The sequence below is a fragment of the Phodopus roborovskii genome, unplaced genomic scaffold (assembly GCF_943737965.1).
Source record: "Phodopus roborovskii unplaced genomic scaffold, PHOROB, whole genome shotgun sequence".
NCBI classification, from domain to species: Eukaryota; Metazoa; Chordata; class Mammalia; order Rodentia; family Cricetidae; genus Phodopus; species Phodopus roborovskii.
In genome coordinates, this window is record NW_026126418.1 from 25074782 (window position 1) to 25097023 (window position 22242).

Sequence of the window (22242 nt, forward strand, 5' to 3'; positions counted from 1 at the left end):
CTCCACATTTTAAATAAGATTTCACAATTATAACATTTGAAATTAATTTGGATGTGAAAAATGATACCTTAAATACTATCCTTTTCTAATGATATCCATGATGATCTTTTCACAATCATATCTAAGACAATTTGTTAAGCAATTTGCAGATATCATTGCATGAAATTTTTAAAATTGTATGAGTTACACTACTAATTTTATGAGAAGTTAAAAAGTTGAAAGATAAAGTAATTATATTCATATTTAAATGAAATATTCCCCAAAATTCATTCCTAAATTATCTATCCCATATCCTTTTCCAGGGACTAATCAGCCAAAGGGTTAGAAGGGATGAATCCTAATTGACTTAAACTGGTGGCTAGGTCCCAGGTTTCTGGCCACTTGTCTTTAGACATCAGTATATGATATCATTCTACCAAAAGGGAATCATGTAAAGATTGGTAAGGTTTCTGGCAAATGGATAAGGGATTCTTTTTAATATTTTAAAGTGTGTGTGTGTGTTTGTGTGTGTGTAAGTTAGAGGCCAACATTGAGTAACTTCCTTGGTCATTCTTTCACCAATTTGACTAGATTGTGTTTTTCATGTGGGATTGGAACTCAGGTCCTCATACTTGTCTGGCAAGCACTGTACATTGCTCTAGCATGAAAAAGCTATCTTGCCACAAGAAGAAAATTAAACTACAAGTTAAGTTTAACATTAGAATTGGTGTTATAAAAAGACAAAGGAAATCTGAGTCTTAGATGATATTGTTAACTTCCTGATTTTTAAATCTTGATTTTAATATATTGAACTAGAATTACTTTTCTCTCCCTTTCCTTCTCTAGCCCTGCTCTCAAATTGATAGCTTCTTTTTATTATTGTTATTTTAATCTATGCACATTTTGTCGGCATGAATATCTGTGTACTGCTTGCATGTGTGATACCCATGGTGGCCAAAAGAAGGCATCAGATTCCTTGGAGCTGGTGTTGCAGATTGTTATGAGCTGCAATGTGGGTACTTGTAACGATTACGGTTTTTCCGCCCCGCCGCCTGGTCTTGTCCCAGCACCAAGCCGCCCCAAATAATACACAGAGACTCTGTATTTGATACAATACTGTTGGCCCAGTTACTTGTTTCTTATCGGCTAGCTCTGCCTTTAATTATTAACCCATTTCTGCTGTTCTATGTATCTTCACATGGCCTTCTCTTACCGGGGAGGCGGCTGGCGTCCAGCTCTCTCCTGACCCTCCATCTTGACCCCTCCTTACTACTTCCTATTGGCCAACAGTGCTTTATTATTAACCAGTATGAGAAACATACCGAATGACCTCTCCCATCATCTCCTCTTTTCTGTCTAAATAAAAAGAAGGGTTTTAACCTTAACATAGCAAAATATATTATACAACAGTTATCAAGTAAGAATCACAGTTAACAATATTTAGTCCATTAACTAAGCAAGATTTGAAGAAAATATTCCATCATCTATCCTATCTTTGTGTGTCTAAAGTCTATGTACCTTATCTTTAATACTAAGGAAAACTATAACCATAACTATCTGTCTTCAACTCCTTCTAAGACCACAGAAGGATAGTCTATAAACTCTAGAAATGACAGAGACAACTCACTGCCTGGTCACCCGAAGTTCTTTTGTAATCTTGCATCTTCAGCCCATAGGCCATAGTGTGTCTGGCAGACTCTTCAGCAAAGCAGGAGACTTTAAACTGTCTTCTTGTATTGGCAGTTTGTCCGTCACTTTTCTCTGTGTCCTGCAGACTGTCTGGCAGACTCTTCCATGAAGCAGGAACTCTGTAGCAATGTCTATCTTGAATCAGCAGTCACTTTTCTGTGGATCCTGTATGTCCAGTTTATACATCACAAAGTCAAACAGTCCAGACAAGAGCAGTATCTTGTCCACATGGCTAGTCTTGCCATATTGAAAGCAAACTTCATAATGCATTTCTTCGATGTCCATCTTCCATCTTCCTTTCTGGTGCAGGTGGTATTGCCAAGAGCAATTATGTCTCACTGTCACAAAAACCCTAAACCATTTTAAATGCCATATTCTGTAGGTCTTTGAAAGGTTTGAAGAATGCCTATCTATCTCAAATACATCTCTGTGTATCTTGAAAAACCTAACTAACTTAACTCTAAACTTTGACTATCATAGATAATTATCTATTATCTGTACTACATTATACATTACATTTCTAAATGAGCTATATAAACACAATACCTAAAGAAAAGGAGAATATACACTCACAAAATTGACCTTAAATTTGTATCAATAAATGAAAATCTGTTCCAAAACAGGTACTGAGAATCAAATCCAGATCTTCTGGAAGAGCATTTCATAAGAACAAACAGGAAGATCACAAGAGCCAGAAACAGTAGATTTCTACAGCAAAATAGCATTTGCTGAGCATGGCAGGACCAATGCACATAAGAACTCACATTGGCTCTGAGTGCATACACAAGACCTAGCCAACCTAAATCTAACACATTCAACATGGATGAAGGAAGTCCTAATCCTAGTTGAAAGACAATTAGCAATAAATGGCTGCTGAGTAATGAAAAAGAAAAATCAGTTTTCTTCTGATGTGTGGTCCCAGAAAGGCTGCCCATGCTTCAGTAGATGGCCCTCCATCATGTATAGGCTGAATTATGTGAATTCAATGGCTTTAAAAACATGAAGGCATGAGGGGAAGGAAATGAAGGGGTAGGCGAGGAACTGGAGGGAAGTGAATGGAACTGCCAATTAAACAGTAACTCTGCCTTTCTATTTCCCAGTCTTCTCAACCTGGTACTATCTGTTCTATTTGTGCATCTGTGGGTTTTCTTATTTTACTACATAAAATTTTAATATACATTATAATTACTTTTGAGACCTTCTACCACTGCCTTTTCACAGCCTTTAAAATGTATACATATGTAGTATACATGTGTGTATATATGTGTGCATATACATGTACATAAATTGTATACATATAGGCATGCATGTATATATGTGTATGTAATATATACACACATATGTATAAATGCATACAGATAGATGTGTATATACATATATATATACACATATATATGTATTATGCATATATATGCTCTCCCAAGTCTTCATATCATGCATGTTTCAAACACTTCTGACCCCATGATCCCAGAGTTTTTCTTATGTATTAGTAAAAGGAAATCTGCTTAAGCCAGTTCACACAGGGTGTAGATAGCTCAGGTTCCCGAAGAGCTTACTGAGAGACAGGTGCTGTTATAAAAAACATATCCTCCATTTCTCCACTTCATCCTCAACTGTAGTGCTAGATACAATGGTATTCCCATCTCTGTTGTTCTCATGGGGAACTGAAGTTCACATAGGTGAAGCCTCTTTCCAGCTACACAGGCAGTAGGTAATAAAGCAGAGGATGCTTAGTAGCCCAAAACTTTGCAACCAGTAGAATGATAAGCATTGTGCCTAATGAAATATATTTGAAGATGTATTTTGAGCTAAGGTTTCCTGATGGGATGCCAAGAGTCCTCAGATAGGCAGTGTTTTGCCTCTTTGATATTTTCCCACTTCTGTCCCCAACATACTCCAAAAATATAATCTTTATCTCAGAACTTCAAGTAACTTGATTCCATCTGAGAGCCTAATTGGGACATGCCTGGGGCCCTTCCTGCCTGTCCTAAGGGACAGGACCTTCTTAAACATGGACATCCACTTCTCTGGGTGAACACAAAGGAAATACCAAATCCTTCCTAAACCTTAACTTAGAGAAGGTCACCTCTGACCCTCCACACTATCCTTAGCCAACCTTCCAATCTGTCTCTGGGGAAATGAGCTAATGACGGCATGCTTGCCTACTCCACCCTACTGCTCAATCCTGTGTTCTCTCATATACAATGACCATATTGTTCCAGGTCATAGAAAAGTGGAGAAATCTGCTTTAAAAAAAAAAAAACCCACAAAACTTGAGATTTTGTGAGCTTTGTCCTTTCTGGGAGAGCAAGGGAATAAATAAATAAATAAATAAATAAATAAATAAATAAATAAATAAATAAAATTTGATAGTAGCCTGCAAGAATTTGCTTCACTGTGTTTAGAATTTAGGAGGTAGGTTAGTCATGACAGAAATGGATTCCAAATGCACCCAATTCCTTCCTGCAATGAATTTATCACCTCTCAAAGTACCATAGACTTTTTACCATCTGACGTTTCTCTAGAAGAGTGGACTCCAGACACCAGCTTTGAAGAAAAAAAATCTAAGCTTTCTTCCACCAAAAATTTACCAGTAAGCTAAACTGCTGTATGTTTTTTATTTTGTTATTTAATAATTTTATACATGCATAAAATAAATTTTGATCAAATCTACCTCCCATTCATGTCTTCAGATTCATCTTACCTCCCTACCACCACTTTTCTTTCCCATCCAAGAATTTTTAAAGATTATTTCTAACTCTAAATTTCAAAGCATAGACAAGATGAAGAATAATGACTGCTGGTACTATTAACTGAAAAAGAAGGTACTCTCCAATCTGTATACTTTGTAAGAAAATCATACATTTATAATGAAAACTCTCAACAGTTAAAGACTGGACACCGAAATCACACATGCTGGCACTCAGAATGTGTCATGGCCGGTGACTGAGCAAATAGCTTAGGGGTCTGTGCCTCTCTTGTTATTCATTAAAATAGAAAAAGCTGAAAACTTCCACAATGTAGTATTTTGAAGGCTGAATGAGCAAATTTTTGCTTTTTTTTTTTTCCTGGTTCAAAATATAAGTAATGTAGTTGGTTCTGAAGCCTAAGTAAAAGACTGGTATCATGTTCAGGGCTCCTTTGGTGGATAGGCAAGTAGAAGATGATATGTTAGTCAACTCAGAACACAAACATGTTGTTAGCTGAATAACTGAATAAACAATATTAATGCGGTGCTCAGCAAAGGAAACACTATGAAAGATGATACACACAATAGGCAGATGAGTTCCTTTTATCCTAACTCCCAAGCATCTAAGAAGTGTATCACGTAGAAGATGTGAATTCAGCATCACCCTCAGCATGAGATTAGAGTACTGTCTCCCCGAACATTGACTTCTACTTCAAGGTGCCAATGGTAGCCTTTTGGGAGTATGTCCCTCCCTAAAGGTGACAAGTCTTCAAGACAAAATGTGTTTGGCGTCAGTTCCCCTCTGTCTTTCACAGGTAGTAGGGTGCTGGACATTTGCTATCATGTTCAAAGTATTTTGTGACCTTGTTTCTCTAAATCCTCCATGTACCAGTCTTAAGGTCATTCATTATTTTTCCTCAGTGATCCTTTCTCTTAAAGAAATGCAGGACATCTTTGGCACCTGCATATCTCTTCCCTAAAAGCAGTCAACAATTAGCTGCTTTTGTGGCCCGACAGGTAACTATAAACTGCACTGGAGTGGTGTGGTGAGCACCTTGCTACAAAGTGAGGCATAGAAAGTGAGGCCTTCTCTGGCCTTATCCCTCCTCCCTCTCTGCAACTGGATTCCAGTTCAGCTCAGTGTTTAGCTGTGGGTGTCTGTTTCTGCCTATATCAGCTACTGGATGAAGGCTCTAGGATGGCATATAAGGCAGTCATCAATCTCATTATCAGGGAAGGGCATTTAAGGTACCCTCTCCATTATTGCTTAGATTGTTAGTTGGAGTCATCCTTGTGGATCTCTGAACATTTCCTTAGTGCCAGATTTCTCTTTATAACTATAATGGCTTCCTCTATTATGGTATCTCTTTTTTTTCTCCCCTCAATTCTTTCCCTGACTCAATCTTCCTTTTCCCTCATGTCCTCTTCTCCCCTTCTCTTCTTCCCTTCTCTTTCTCCTAACTTCTTTCCCCTCTCACCATGCTCCCAATTTGCTCAGGAGATCTTGTCCCTTTCCCCTTCCCCAGGGGACCATGTATGTCTCTCTTAGGGTCCTCCTTGTTTCATAGCTTTTATGGTAGTATGGATTGTAGGCTGGTAATACTTTGCTCTAAAATCCATATATGAGTGAGTGCATACCATGTTTGTCTTTTTGTGACTGGGTTACCTAACTCAAGATGATATCTTCCAGTTCCATTTGCCTTCGAATTTCGAGAGTCCATCCCCCCCCCTTCCTCCCAGCTGAGTTGTGCTCCATTGTGTAAATGTACCATATTTTCTCCATCCATTCTTCATTTGAGAGGAATTTAGGTTACAGACAGCTGACCTGACAAGGGGAAGCTCGTGGCCCCCAGTCTGATAGCTGGGAAACCAGCATAGGACTGACCCAGAAGCCCTGAATGTGGTGTTAGGAGGACTGAGCCATCTATAGGGCCTCTGGTAGTGGGTCAGTATTTATCCCTAGCATATAAATGGACTTTGGGAGCCCATTCCACATTGATAGATACTCTCTCAGCTTAGACACATGGGGAGGGCCTAGGTCCTGCTCCAAATACCATGACAAACTTTGAAGATCCCCCAAGGAAGGCCTCACCCTCCCTGGGGAGCAGAAAGGGGATGGGATGTATGTTGGGAGGGGAACAGGGGATAAGGAGAGGGTGAGGGAACTGGGGTTGATATATAAAACAAACTTACTTGTTGCAACAAACTTGTTGCAAATTTAAATAAAAAATAATATCAAAAAATTAAAAAAAAAAAGAGAGAGAGAGAGTGAGAGCTTGAGCAGTAGAGGCAGCAAGGCAACCACAGTCAGACTGGTCCAGTCTTAACATACAAGGAGTTGACAATTCACAATTTAACATTAAATATTATAAAATTGAAGCATAGGACACATAGTTTGTTCACCACAGAAATAACATCAAACATTGATTCTGTTGCATGTAGAAAAACAGTATTCCTTCTGGGTTCATTAAACATCAGGGGTAAAATGGATGAGTTAATTGCTTCTTGAAATAGACCCTTTATCATATGAATGACAGCGACAAACAAGAAAAAGTCAAACTTGAGAAGCCACTCTCTCCTAATCACACCGGGCATTTGGCATTTGAATAGCAATACTTAAGTTTACTCGTGGCCACCAGCTTCCTGGAAAGGACTGTGGTTCCTTGGGTGTGACTGTTTTCCAAGAGTCCACTGCAGACAGAAATATTTTCACTGACATATAATTTTAAGAGTCAAAATCCCATGACCTCTCCTTCCGAGGCTGCCTCCTTCTTTATTTCCCTTTCCCCGCAAACTTTCTAGTTCAAATAATAAGCCCTTTGGGAGATGTGTCATCTTATTTGGAGAGAAATTTTGGCCTATAAATAGCTCTAAAGGATCGCTTGATCACTGATTGGATGGAAGGTCAGTTTTTCTCAGTTCCCTGGTCCCCTTTCCACACACAGCCCTTGTCTGAGAACCTCTATTTAATCTTTACTGACTCCCATTGGGACACAAAAACATCATGTCAAAGAGGGAAACATTTCTCAGAGGTCAAGAGTGGTAGCATATTACATCTATATGCCTTATCATTTCTTTTCTGTAGAGTGAACTTGATGGATTCCTAAGGAAAATAAACCAATAGTTATGTTTTCAGATTGCATGCTTCTAAAACAGGAAGTCTTTTTTTTCTAACAACACTCATATTTATGTTTACATTGCCTTCTAACTGTAAGACAAAGGGCAAGCAAACCAGTAATGTTTGGGACAGCCTATAAAAATTTTAGAAACCTATTTTAATAACCTCTTTTTACACAAATTTATGTAAGAAGTGAAAGATGCTGAAAAAAAAAAGTATTGCATGTTTTGGTGACATAAACTTCTGCAAATATTTAGATATTTCCACATTTGAAAAGTGTTTATGATAACTGTCTATAAAATTCTGAAGATGGTAGTTCATATTATATTATGATATTGGTGTCTGCTCTATCAAGGTTGATCAGAAAAACATCAAAATTCAATGGGTGGTAGCAGGAGGAGGTAAATACAAGGAAGATTGCGAGAAGGGTGAATACAAAAGAAGGAGAAAGCTGAAAGTGAGGAGAAATAGATATCAGAATTGTAGAAAACCCCAGACTCCAGAACTCACAATCCTTCTGTTTTTGTTTTTTGTACTATTTACTCCAAGAATAGTCTTCATCTTAGTACTTCCCTCAACTCAATTATTCTTGACTGGTTACTCACTTGTTTACTGATTTAATGATCGTTGTCTAATGTAAAAGGCTGAAAAGACAATGAGAGCAGAATTACTTTGGTTTTATGTACTATTGTATGGCCCACACCTAAGCTGGTGCAAGACACAGCCCCGGGATCGACATATGCCCAACAAATGACTAGAAAATATTTAGCAACACATACTAAACTGTTATGAGTGATAATTCTTTGGGGAGATGAGGATGGGAATATTAAAAGTTTTAGTCTAGAGTTCAGTCATTTGACAGGCACAGCAGAGCACAGTTCTCTATAGCATGACTCTTAACTCTAATAGAAGAAAACAACCACTCTTTGCCCACAGTAAAAGTGTGAAGGAATAGTGGCTGACTATGGCAACTCCTCCATCCCACAGACTAGTGCAATGGAGGCAGTAGAGGCATGATAGATGTAGACATATAGGCCATTTGTAGACTAGAAATATTGTTGGGGAGCAGACCCATAGTCTCTTATTGTGTTCAGCTGAAGGAAAAGGAAATTTAAGACATTTCTTCCACGTTCTGACTGAACACATCCTGACACATCTAGTTTCTTTCTTGTGTGCTGCACTCATCACCTAGTCCTTCCCTTCAACTTTCTGACTCAGTAGGACATACTCTTGTTAAAATGAACAATTACATATTAAAAACTATAAAAACAAAGAACCAATATAGACTACATACAAAACTACTATTATAAGGATAAAGATGATAGGGATGGACCGATGGAATAAAGAAGAAAAGGAATGGAATGAGGCCATTAATGAACAAGTGTCAGAGACATGAAGATATTTGTTAACTCTTCCTGTAAATTCAACCCAATTCTTCTGGTGCCCATTAGCCACCTTTGGCCTTGTCTCTGCTCTCAAATATTTTGCTATCCTGCTTTCCTCGGGGGGTTTGTATATCCACTTCCATCTGGATGCAATGGCCTTCTCTTAGGTTTCACAATTTTTAATTTTATTTTTGTTCTTTGGGTCTTATGATACCACTCCTGAAGACCTTATCCATAGAAGTGTTTCCCGTCAAAATTACCTCCTTATCTTCTCTATTTAGTCCTTTCCCCCTTGAAATACAAGTTTATACAAAGAAGGACCAGGCTATGTTTTAAAAATCATTTTTGAGACAGGGTTTCCCTGTGTATCTTTGTAGACAAGGCTGGCTGGCCTCAAACTCACAGAGATTCTCCTGTCTCTGCTTCCCTGGTGCTGAAATTAAAAGCATGCACCACCACTGCCCAGCTTTAAAAAAAAAAAGTTGAGATAAGATCTTTCTATGTAGCCCTGCTTTGCATAAAACTCTTTATGTAGACAGACTGGCCTTGAAATCACATAGACCCGCCCCCCCCCCCCCCCCGGCTCTGCCTCTTTAGTCCTGGAATTTAAGGTCTACAACATCATTCCCAGAAATTTTCAGTTTTTCTTCATTTTACAGGTTAACAATAATTTTGACACATTTCAAGAATATGGTGTTTAAATGTTTATTTTAGATAAGATTTTCTTTATATATTAAGACCAGAACTAGGAACAATATGCTTTTAGAAATAAATATAGGTCTGTATCTGCCTAATTTACACTGGTAGTTACTCCATGTTGTTCATACAAGAGAGAGGCAAGGAAGCATGTTTTAAAGACTACCTTATGATCAAGGTAGCCTGGCAAGCTAAAAATTGATAATATTTTGAATCTGGAAGTCATTCCAACTCAGAATTTTCTCTTTAAGGTAAATCCATTATTTTCTTTAAGGCTTTCAACTGATTTGATGAAGACTATCCATATTTTGAAGAATAATTTACTTTGCTCCATCTTCACATATTAAAAAATACCTTCATAAAAATACCTAGACCATCATTTAAATACATAACTAAACATCATATTCCCCCACCATTGCCTTACCAATTGAGCCACTAGAGAAGTATCCATTGCTGTTTCAAGATTTGTCTTTTCTGTATATAATGGTGTAGCTTATGTTTTTCTCTTTTGACATTCACTTCCTTGATTCCTCCATTCTTTAATAAATATAGATCATTCTTTTTTTCGGTGAAACCACATGCTCTTTCTCAAAGAAGATTTGCATACATACTAACTACAAATTACCAGACTTCTGAGTAACACACCCCAGTAATGATTACTATGTCTTTACACCAATTTTGTCTTGTTTAGCCATTTGTCTTGGGCAGTTTGTGAGTTTAGAATATACAGCCTTCAAATCCCCAACATAAATTTCTGGTGGAAAACTGGGCAATAGTTACCACCCACCTGGTGTTCTGTTTCGGTAAGCTGATAAGAATAGGGAGAGGAGAATGCAAGGAACGTGGTGACATCACAGCGTTACACCACAATGGTTCCTGTTCCACCTGCCCTGCTCTGTAGTTTTAGATGATCACTATAATAGAAATAGCATAATCTTTAAGTAATGAAAATTTCAAGGCATGCATTATAATATTATGCTAAAATGGGCTAAGGAATACAACTTGAAATGGGCAAAAGAGCCATAAAAAAAATTTACTTTGAATTAGATTATCAGTTGTCTAGTGTTAAATCATACTCATTCAAACACAAGAAGCAAAAGAAACTTAAAAAAATCACAAAGTGAGTATTTATCAGCATGAATATTCAACTGTATGTCTTTTGTCTTATGTGTACATATAGTTTTGAAATTCCAGCATTTAAGTAGTGTTTATTTTGACTAAGGTGTTTCATAAATACATTTGTACTTACTTAATATCATAAAGCTAAATATTGTGTATGTGTATAGAAGAGAGCAACACAAACACAAAGGTCAAAGACAGTATGCCAAGGATTATTGATCTGGTGTACTTTCCAGGAAACTGTCGGTTCAGATGACAGGACAATCTAGTTTGCGTTCTGTAGATGGAGTAGACTTTCTATGTGTAGCAGAGTTGGTATCTACTGGGAAATCTTTCCTTTATTATTTACAGTTCAAGTCATTAGGAAGTTCTCAGTTATAGACTCTGACATGCTTACAGGCAGGATGTTTCCTCAGCACCCTCCTTTGTGGCAGCTATGGCTTCTTAGCAACCAGTCCATATCACTTCCCAAAAGTTAATTTGCACTGTCTCTGTAAAACTCTGTTGATGTCCTTGGCTAGCAGTCCTCTGTGTCGCTTTGGCTTTGAAGAGACAAGATTTCATCTAGAGCTGGCCCAGGTTGGCCTCAAACTTGACATCAGGAGCCTTAGCCTCCCAAGTGCTGGGACACTTGGGTCTAAGCCCATGAAATCTTCACCCTCCTGTTAACACGATCTCTTGACTGGCAGTGTTCCTCCTGCTTAGAGAGGCTAGTCTCCTGAAATGAGCTTTCAACATAGCCCTTGTCATCCCTGCACACAATTGCTGTGGGTTCAAACAACTTGGTATTAAAAGTGTTCAGGAAAAGAAATTCCTTCTGGACTGAATGTGTACAATCATTTTTTGTCATCCCTAAATAACACAGAATCACACACACACACACACACACACACACACAAACACACACACACACACACAAACACACACATGCACGCACGCACACACACACACATACACAAGGCATGTACATTTTATTAGGAAATATATGAAATGTAGAACTTATTTAAGCTAATCATGAGAAAGCTCATAGGTTACACACAAATAACTTGATATTATGTAAATAGGACTTGAACATTTGAGGATCTGGACATCCCTAGGGGTAAGAGATAATCCTTAATTCCCCATGGATACTAAGAGACAACTCCAAGCATTTATCTTTATCTTAAAAATTACTACTGCTTTTATGAATGTATATGGTGTGTGTGTGTGTGTGTGTGTGTGTGTGTGTGTGTGTGTGTGCTTGAATGATGCAATACAAACATGAAGCTTAGTCTGAGCACAGTTTTCAGGAGTCTCTTCTCTGTTTCCACACTGGCTCTGGAGATTTAACTCAGGTCTTCAAGTTTTCAAGGCCAGTCCTTTACCTGCTGAGCCATCTCACTGGCTTTGGTTCATTCTTCTCTTACAGTTTTTCCTTGTTTTTTTTTTTTGTTTGTTTGTTTGTTTGATTGATTGTTTTTACTATTTTAAAATCTATAATGATATTGTTAGAAGGTTATTTTAGAATTCTTAAGTTATTTCATTAATTTAGAAAAACTAATTCATTAAAATAGCACATTTAAATGACTTTTGCAACCATCAAAAACTCAAATAGCTGTACTATCTGTACTACGTAGAAAAATTAAACATGAGTTTTTATAGCCCCAGCCTCTCTTCTTGAAATACTTGCTTCCTCAATAACACACACTTATTTATGAATTTTCTTTCCATCTTTCTTTGTTTTAATCACCATTAGAATGGCATATTAATGAGATTGATAACTGATACTTAACCACTGCTAACATTGTTCTTCAATATTTGGGAAGCAGCAGATGCTACCATGTATTATTTGATGCCTCCAGCAAGTGATCAGCTTGAAAACTTAAGAGCTTTCCAAATGTTAACTCAATTCTTATAGATAGTTCCTGTTAAGGAATAATTAGAGAATAATGTGTTGTTATAAAAAAAAAAAAAAAGAAACGAAGAAAACATTGCAATGTTTGTTTCCTTGTTAGTCTTTGTTCGCCTTTCCAGTGTTTACCCCTGTATGTCTTTGTAGAAGACTTCTGGACACTGAAGATGAGCTCAGTGACATTCAGACAGACTCAGTACCATCTGAAGTCCGGGATTGGTTGGCTTCTACCTTCACACGGAAAATGGGGATGATGAAAAAGAAACCGGAGGAAAAGCCAAAGTTTCGAAGCATTGTCCATGCTGTTCAGGCTGGAATTTTCGTGGAAAGGTAAGCAGCATGGTTCGCATCCCAAGGAAAGGGAATCTGAAAGTCAGCAAGAGTGTTTAGTCCATCAAAGTTCTAAAGGTCCATATTCCACCTGTGGGGGACACTCACCATCACCAATCTAAGTAGCATGGTCAGCTTAGACTGGTGATGAACATGAGCAAAAAAAAAAAAAAAAAAAAAAAAAAACACTGTCTTGGATGTTTTCCTTTTATGTTTATGAGGCCAACAGGGAGACTGGAATCATACCCCTTTGGAAACATACCTTATAGATAACTATAGATAACAGTTTATATATAATTCATTTATCTTCAGTTATACATTTTATGTAAACAAATACAATAACTCACAGACTAAATCCTATAGTGGACAATAATCTACATTTCAAAGTCAAGTGAGTCTTCTGTTGTTGTTGTTCTAAATAGAAACGGCTTCCTTCTTTCTCTGTTTCTATCATGAGATGAGATCTGTCTCAATTCCACTTTGGAGAACTTAGGTTTTAGCATTTGTGTTACTGAAAGAAGATCCCAACACTATGGGGGTCACCATAGTTTTCCACATTTACACATATTAACATGGCCAAGTACCGCATGTGTTATTATTTTAGTATTTAAGAGAAAAAGCTACTTTTCTTTCCATAAAATGAGATGTTTCAGAATTACCAAGTATTAACATCTCTGGCAAAACTGAGAGGCATTTATCAGGATTTCCTCAGGTTAAAAGGGAATGTATCAAGTTACATGTAAAGAAGCAATTTTAATATAATTTGTCCTTCAGTCTGGTCAGTTTAAAAAATATTAACATTGCTTCAGGGCACTGTTTTTGAGATCATGATTGATTATGTCAGGCTGGCTCTGAAATTTTAATTCTCCTTTTTCAAGTTTCTGCAGAGTAAGAACTACAGGTTTACGTCACGATGCTCAACCCCAGCACCCTTTACATTTAAGTGAATTCTGGCCATTGTTTTCATCTTTCCATATTTTGGAGCATTGCTTCCAACCAATGGAACAATGGAAAGGATACTGGGTTTTCAAAATATTAAGGAAGAAAGAAAGTATAGCAAGAGTGCTATTGCAAATTCAGTTTAAAGACATGTTAGGACCATGATAATACTTCCAATGGCTTATTTCATGAGTATATAACCCCAAAGCACAACTAGTGAGTTATTATTCAAATTACTTTGCTAGCTTCTCAGCCACATCTGATTGGCTTAGGTTAAAAAAAAAAAAACATACTATCGATATTCTAGTTAGTGTTAGGGTACCACCTTGTCTGGTATATAGACTTACTCTAACAGAAGTCTGAAGCAAGGAGGCTGGGCTGAGGAGAGTGTCCTTTTGTACAAGTATTGTTGATTTCCCATGGCATCAAATTAAAAAACATCTAAGCGTTGTTTCAGAGAGTCTCAGATGAATGCTTGCTGAGAGAATGTAAGTTATCTTCCTTGTGAAAAATTCTGCAAACTTGGTGAGCTGAAAACCAGTGCAAACTGTGAGTGAGATATCCAACTGAATGTGCATCTACTTAAGACAAGGTTATGAATTCAGCATTCATGTATTGACCTGGTACAAATTCAATCTGCTTTCCAAATAGAAATATCAAAATGTACAGAAGGTAACTAACATGAAATTTTAACTATTGCAAATTAACATGCTTAGAAATAAAATTTTTAATCTATCAATTATGAAACTCCAATTATTGATATTAAACATCTTGAATTTTCAAAAGTAATTACCTTCAGTCCTGGAAATATAAGTCGTGTTGCTTCCTCAGCAAAGCCTCTTGCCCAAGACTCAACACCTCAGAAGATCCTGGCAATTATTTGTTCAAATGTTATCTGGGGTAGTGATGAGAGTAAGATTGCTTCTCTTTGTTTCTTTTAAGGATAGGAATTATATTTCATAGTTTTGGGTAAGTCTTCAAAAATAATCCCTTATAATTTCACTTGGACTTTGTCACCTATTGGATTCCAGGACACTTATCAGTCTTTTTCAGATCTGTATAGCACATTACCAGGTTAATGAGACATAAGGCAACTGCAAGAAGACACCTGCACTCGCTCACATTTTTGGAACAGTTGTGTTGATTATCCTTTTTATTTACTATAACAGAAAATTTATAATTTAATATTTATATCCCTAATGATAGGATTAGGAATGGTAAAATAATACAGAAATGTTTTTTTAATTACTTTACAAGGACAATCATCTTTGTCTCTTTTCATTCCATATAATAAGTAATACTCAGGTTCACAGCCCATTTCCCAGTCTAGGAAACTGTGATTTCAGAGCAGCCACTGGGCCCAGGGAGCTCTGGGTTATGTGAGAGCTGGAACCAACAGAACTGTCTGGGACATAATGAAGTATGGTAAGAGCAGTGAGTGCTCTCTTCAGTTGGGTATTTATTAGATTGTATCCAGTACTTACTTCTTTACTTTTCACAGAAAGTTTGTGATTCTCCTTTTATAAGTGAACTATTAAAGATTGTTCCAAACGTCACATGGCTACCAAGTGGGTAACTTATGATTCAAAGCATAGGCCCTTTATGTGTCCCCTGCCTCCATTCCCTCCTGTGGCAGGAAATCATACTGATTTGATAATGCTGACAAGATCCTTATTAGCTTTTATGTTGATCATTTTCCTGTTCGTTGCTGCTTCTCACCCCAACTCTCTTTTATTCACGATAATGATAGAAAAAAAAAAAAAGCAAGATAAAGATTGTTTCCTCAGAATCCACAACTCCATCTCTTTATTAAAGGAAAATGTTTTCTGGATCCTTTGTTGTGCGATTACACTTTCCTTGCTCGGCAGGATTGTAGTAATTATCTCCACAGGGATAAGCCTTTTCATTGTTTACTCTCCTGAGGTCCTTCAGTAAAGAAGTTTGTTGCTATACTGATCACCCACTTCTGAAAACACCATGATTATGTAAAGTAAACATGAAATCAGAAAAGTAAAGTTCCAGAGTTTCTGTACTCAAACAGGAGACAATTTTTCAAGAGTAGGCTAAACACATAATTAAACACATTTTCAATTCCAAGCTCCCACTAAGCCAATATTTCAAAGGAAAGCACGATAAATTATTTGTTTTTTTTTCCTATTATTTTTTACAGCAATGTCTTTTCTGGATTTTTAATTCATAGACCATGGATTCAAAAGTATTTTCATGCTTCCACAGTGATTTTCATTTTTAAAAAAATCAGAATATTTTCAGTTTGACTGTTCCCTCACTCCCTCCCTCCTCCCTTCTTCTTCTTCTTTTTTTTTTTTTTTTGTTTGTTTGTTTTGTTTTGTTTTAAGATAGGTTCTCCCCGTGTAGCCCTTGTTGTCCTGCTGAAACTCCCTTTGTAGTCCAGGCTGGCCTTAAACTCAGAGATTGGCCTGCCTCTGTCTCCTGAGTCCTGGGATTAAAGGCATGTGGCCCATTGCCCAGCTTTCCCTTGATTATTTCCAGTATTGGCCATATCTGTCATATTTAATCAAACTGTAGTGATTTCCTTATATTCTGGGGAGGGAAAGAGTCATAGCAATGTAGTCTAAGGAATGCACCTTGTAGTGTTCCATTTGGATATAAAAAGCAAGAGATAGCTGATACTTGAACCATGTCTTTCTAGAACCTTGGTATAGTCACTCCCAACAGAGACTGTTTGCTTTTATCTGTGGTAAGCTCTTCTTGACTAGACTCTACCTGATATGTGATATGTGTTTTCAGAACAAACAAGTTACAAAAACAAAAGACAAAAAACAGTATACTGCTGTTGTATTATTATGGACCTAGAGAGAACATTTTCTCAGAATAATCTTTCTTAAATAATATTGGACATCAATTTGAACAGTCTTGAGTTATCTTTGTCAATATAACCTTTTATAATATCCTTAACAAATAGCTGTGTAAATTCTGATGGTGCTATTTCCCTCTGTGGCCATTCTGAAACACATAAATATAGATGAATCAATCTAAATTGGAAGCATGTTCATGCTACTCAGCTCCAATGTAAAACTTTTGGTACCCAAATGAACACAAAACAATAATATTCTGCTGTCACAGACAGGGTGGCCTACAGGAAAGTGTCAGAGGCCAGGGAAAGCACAGTTGACCTGTTAATTGTATGAAGTTCAGGAAAAGCTCTCCTTTCTTGGAAACTAAGATAACTTCTCAGAGTTGCTATGAGTAAATAATGCTATACCCACTGTCACCCAAAGAAATAATGGCTATTATCAACTTTGTCACAGTGTGGGTACAAAGTGAAGAACTCTGGAGTTGTCTTTACCTGATAGTTGAGAGATTAGTTGAAACTGTTAAGCAGGTGAACCTTGACTATGCAATTATTCTGTCTTTTTTAGGATGTACAGGAAGAGTTATCACATGGTTGGTTTGGCATACCCTGCAGCTGTCATAGTGACACTCAAGGTAAAACAATTCCAGTTGTTTTCCTTTGTAAAATAATCACATGTATTTCTTTTTTCTCAATTGACTGAGAGAAAAATGAGAGCAGGTCTTTGCTGCACCATACATATTACTATATAAAAATTTTTTTAAGCATTTGTTAAATGGAAAGCTACCCAAAGCCTTGATTCAGCCTAGAGTTACATGACATCTACGTGACTTGTGACAATCAGTGCCTATCATCACCCTTCCATGGTCACATGAGTGTAAGAACTCTTCCTCCAAGATTTACTTACTTGGATATTGAATTCCACGTGGAGACAGCATCATTTTGAAAATACACACATCTTCTTACATTTATATTATGTTTTTAAAAAGGTATTTCAGTGTGTGCCTAGTAACAAAACATAAAGAAGAAAATTTATTCAAGATGTTAAGTCTGAGAAAGTATAAAACTGATAAAGAAACTAACCAATAATAAATTAATTTTTCTGTCTTGTGTCTGGCTCCTCTTGAGAATGCCTGGCTTGTGTTCCATGTGTGATTGCAATGTTGTGTGTGCAGGAAATGAATAGAAGTGAGAATCTGTCTCGGGAAGCTGCTGACTCACACATCTCCATCTTACACGTGGGACATGTAACACACAGGTGTGCCTTGCTCTCACATCTCCATCTTACACATGGGGCATGAAACACACAGGTGTGCCTTGCTCCCAATTGTTTTTCTTCAGGAAAGTCTTATAGGTTGTTCATTCTAAGTCCTGTCTTCCTTTCTTCCTTCCTTCCTTCCTTCCTTCCTTCCTTCCTTCCTTCCTTCCTTCCTTTCCTGTCTTTTAATGGTTTTGAGCACTCAACTTTGTCTTCTAAAAGAACCTTATGGTGATATTCTTGTATTAATCAAGAGATTCTGTCTTTTGTCAGCCCTGGAAAGTTAGAAAGATACAATGAAAAAAAAAAGGGGGACATGGAAGGGTAAGGCTATAAATCATGAAAATGCGGTCACAAGCTTAGGTAGATTGAAAACATATTTTGCAGTTTATATCAGATCTAAGGAACGGGAACTTATTCTTAATTACAAATAGCAACATTAACTTGCAAGGACTTAACCCAGGACAAACATCAACTTATTCTTTAACTATAAACAAAAACCTTAACCTGCACACTGGATTTAAATGTTAATTTTAAAAGACTTAATTTTTTCATGAAGCTTTTTAATGTATATTTATGTTTCCAAAACTAGAATAAACACAAACATGTAACTTTAGTGCTACATTAATATGTTAACTGCTCTATTTTTGAAAGATTTTTGCCATCCTCATTGTTTCTTCAACTCAATGCAACAAAACAGTTTCTGTTGTTGTTGTTATTCATTGTAAAATTATTTGCATAAAAACAACTAAAATATTTTGGCATAAGGACAGAAGATAGTTGATTGTACAATATACTTGATTGAAACCATATGAAGTGTAAGGTTGGGGAGTAAACATCACTGAGTAAAGAGCATTTTAGTGAATGTGCATTCTGAAAATCCCCCACGACAGTCTGACAGCATGGGTGCTAAACATCTGTGGCAGGTGACAAGTGCAAATCATTGCCTGTAAAGATCCTCATTTTCCCAGCAGGAACCCTTAGCCCAGCCTCTAACCTGAAGCCTTGAAAGTATGAACCAGCTCTTCTTTGTTAGCTTTGGAATTTAATGAGAGATTTATTGGCCTCCTTTGAGCTTTAGCAATCCTAAAACACCTTCTAACAAGAATTTTAGATTTTTAATTTACGAAGAGATAAAAGTGAGTGATTAGGCATCATATTGGAGCCAATGGGAGGAATTAAACAATTGCATGCAAGTAAACACATACTTAATTGGTGTTTGATTCTAAGTGATTACAAAAGGCTGGCAGGATGGTTCAGTGGGTAAAGGAGTTTGCCCCCAAAGCCTGGTGATCTGAGTTAAATATCTGGGACCCACTTAAAGATGGGAGGACAGACTTTGAAGACTCCCCATAGAAGTCTGCTCCCTGGGGAGCAGAAAGGGGATGGGATGGGAGTTGGGGGGGGGCAGGGGAGGATGGGAGGGTGTGGCAACTGGGATTGACATGTAAAACAAGGTCATTTCAAATTTAAATTTAAAAAATTATTAAAAAAAAAAAGATGGAAGCAGAGAAACTGCTGGGCAAAGCTGTCCTCTGACCTCCATATGCATGGGAAAGCCTGAAAGAGCCCCACACATAAATGACAAAGCCTTTTAAAGTACCATTGGAAGCTAGCACTATCATCTTTCCCAGAACACATCTTTAAAGAGGCTTCATCAGATGTCTGATTTAACTTCAGCATTTCACAGCAGTTAAGGTTGGTTCCCATAGCAACTATGGGATGGAAACTATGAATGGAATTGACACACATACAAAATTAATCACTGCTTTAAGTTGTCCTCTTACTATCTAACACTGAGTCTCTCTCTCTCTCTCTCTCTCTCTCTCTCTCTCTCTCTCTCTCTCTGTGTGTGTGTGTGTGTGTGTGTGTGTGTGTGTGTGTGTGTGTGTTCACCAGGAGCTCTTTACTGACAGCCAGAATCTACTTCAGAACAGAATAATGCACTCTTTTTAAGTTTTCTTCAACAAAACAGTATGGTGACTGTGGTGGCCGGTTAGCCCTACTTACTGCTCCCAAGGCCACTGAAGGAATACATACCCAGTGTTACCTGTTCCCCTATAAACCTGCCTACATCCCCCGCAAAAGTGTATGAAATGGCAAAGCTACTGACTGCTTTCTCCTGCAAATGACCCACTCCTTGTTCTCACTGTCTTGGGAGGAATCTATGAGTGAACCTCGGTCTACTTTGCTCTGGAATTTACCTCCCAAAAGAAGACAGATAATATCAGTGCTTGAAGCCAACTTACTGATTCTTTAGGTTGAAATGCTGAACAAAGAAGCCAGTGGGTGGATGAGTAGAAACAAAGGCCAGCACTATTTTCCCTCTATCCCTCAATTGACATCACCTATACACCAGCTCTTCTGCCTTAAAATGGAGCCAGCTATCCTAGGATATGATTTATGGCAGGAAGTCAGAGAGCGGAAAGATGAGGGCTGCATTAGACTGTTCCCAAGTTTATTACATCAGCTTCATAACCCTGGGACTTGAGGGAAAAGCTTTGGTGCTATATTATCCATGTCAGCTTCACTTCCAAAGCCCTGTCACATCACACTCCAGTAGAATGTAATTTAACATGTTCTGCTGCAGTGTTACCTGTTGCATGCTCAGTGCTTAATTTGTTAAATAATTTTCCATGAGAAGTTGCATAATTATATACTATTGCCATCTAAAATATTGACTCTTTTTCTACAGGATGTTGATAAATGGTCTTTTGACGTATTTGCCTTAAATGAAGCAAGCGGGGAGCATAGTCTCAAGTTTATGATTTATGAACTGTTTACCAGATATGATCTTATCAACCGCTTCAAGGTCAGAAACTTCAGCAGTGAGCTGGTTATCTGAATAACAATGACAGCATAACACACTGAGTCATTGATCAATGCCTTTAGATTGATTTATCAGGTCACAGATTAAGGGTATGTGCTCACCCTCTGATGAAATCACAACTCACTGCATGTCTGTCTGTGCATCATGAGACTGGAAAGTTTAACCCAACAGGAACCCCTTGGATTCTTCACAGAATCCTATCGGGACAGAAACCATGATTTGAAGAAGTGCAATAGATTCTAGGTTCCTTATCTTAAATTTGTGGCATGATCTTTCTATGTAGCCCAAGGTAGCCTTGAATTTGCCAGGTAGCACAGGCTAGTTTTGAACACTCCATCTTCTTGATTCACCACAGGGGTTCTGGGATCTCAGTATTCCACCACCATATCTAACTTACTGGGAGCTTTTTCTCAGACTGAAAAAAATGTATCTTCCAATTGGTTTCACTTAGAAGCATCTAAGCAACAGATTTGATTCAGATTTCTGAGTGGCCTGAGGCTCTAATTTACATTTGCTTGGGGCTCATAGCACTGGAAAGGCTGGAAAGAACTTAGAAGCCACCAGTTTTTTTTTTTTTTTTTCTTACAGACAGGAAAACTAGACCTTGTGGCTTATATTGGAACATTTTATACTTTTAAGAACTACCCTTTTTTCTTGACTGTGGAAGACATAAAAATTCAGAGCCATATGGTATAAGCTATTTCAATTGTGTTATAGTCCTTCAAATTGCAAGCTAATGTATCAATAATGTAGTTTTTTTCAAGACTAATCACACTGAACCTGAAATTACTTCCCATATTTGACTCATTAATTTGTTCCATTTCCAAATAATGTGCTCATGTTTATGTAGCATAACAGTTTAAGCCAAAATATAATCATAAGTATTACTTTCCACAGATTCCTGTTTCTTGCCTAATTGCCTTTGCAGAAGCTTTAGAAGTTGGTTACAGCAAGCACAAAAATCCATATCATAATTTGGTTCATGCAGCTGATGTCACTCAAACTGTGCATTACATAATGCTTCATACAGGTATCATGGTAAGAAATGCTTTATAAATAAAGTATGTTGGCATAGAAACAAAACACTATTCTCTTGTGTTCCTCTTGTCTATAGTGCCATAGACAAACATTTGTACAACACCATATGTGAAACTAGCATACATGCAATAATCACTGGGTGTTTACAAATTAGTTGTACAGTTTTTGAGAAAATATTTAAATTCTGTAGAAGAAAACATACTTAAAAGTCATTTAGAAAATATTTAATATAATAGTTTTCTAAAATTTGAACTCTAGAACATTCTTTATTTTTTGTTTGTACTATTTTTCTTTTATTGAAAATTGATTTTGAAACTGCTTCTCACAGTGACTTGATTATTACTACTGACTGAGAATCTTGTGACAAGCCAAACTGGGAGGATAGTAAGTGGTTGGTCATTTAGATGGTTCTAGCACCAGAGAGAGAGTTTGTCTAGTCTAACTAGGC

The 22242-nt window shown here is 37.3% G+C and overlaps 1 protein-coding gene across 3 annotated transcripts in view; it reads left to right on the forward strand.

Annotated features, from left to right (window-relative positions):
- Pde1a (phosphodiesterase 1A) overlaps positions 1-22242 on the forward strand; it is a 290669-nt gene that overhangs the window by 212985 nt on the left and 55442 nt on the right. For all 3 annotated transcript variants that reach the window (XM_051184387.1, XM_051184388.1, XM_051184389.1), the window contains 4 exons: positions 12714-12896; positions 17237-17303; positions 20622-20738; positions 21654-21794. In XM_051184387.1, the coding sequence (XP_051040344.1) occupies positions 12714-12896; positions 17237-17303; positions 20622-20738; positions 21654-21794 (508 nt within the window). The remainder of the gene's footprint in view (positions 1-12713; positions 12897-17236; positions 17304-20621; positions 20739-21653; positions 21795-22242) is intronic.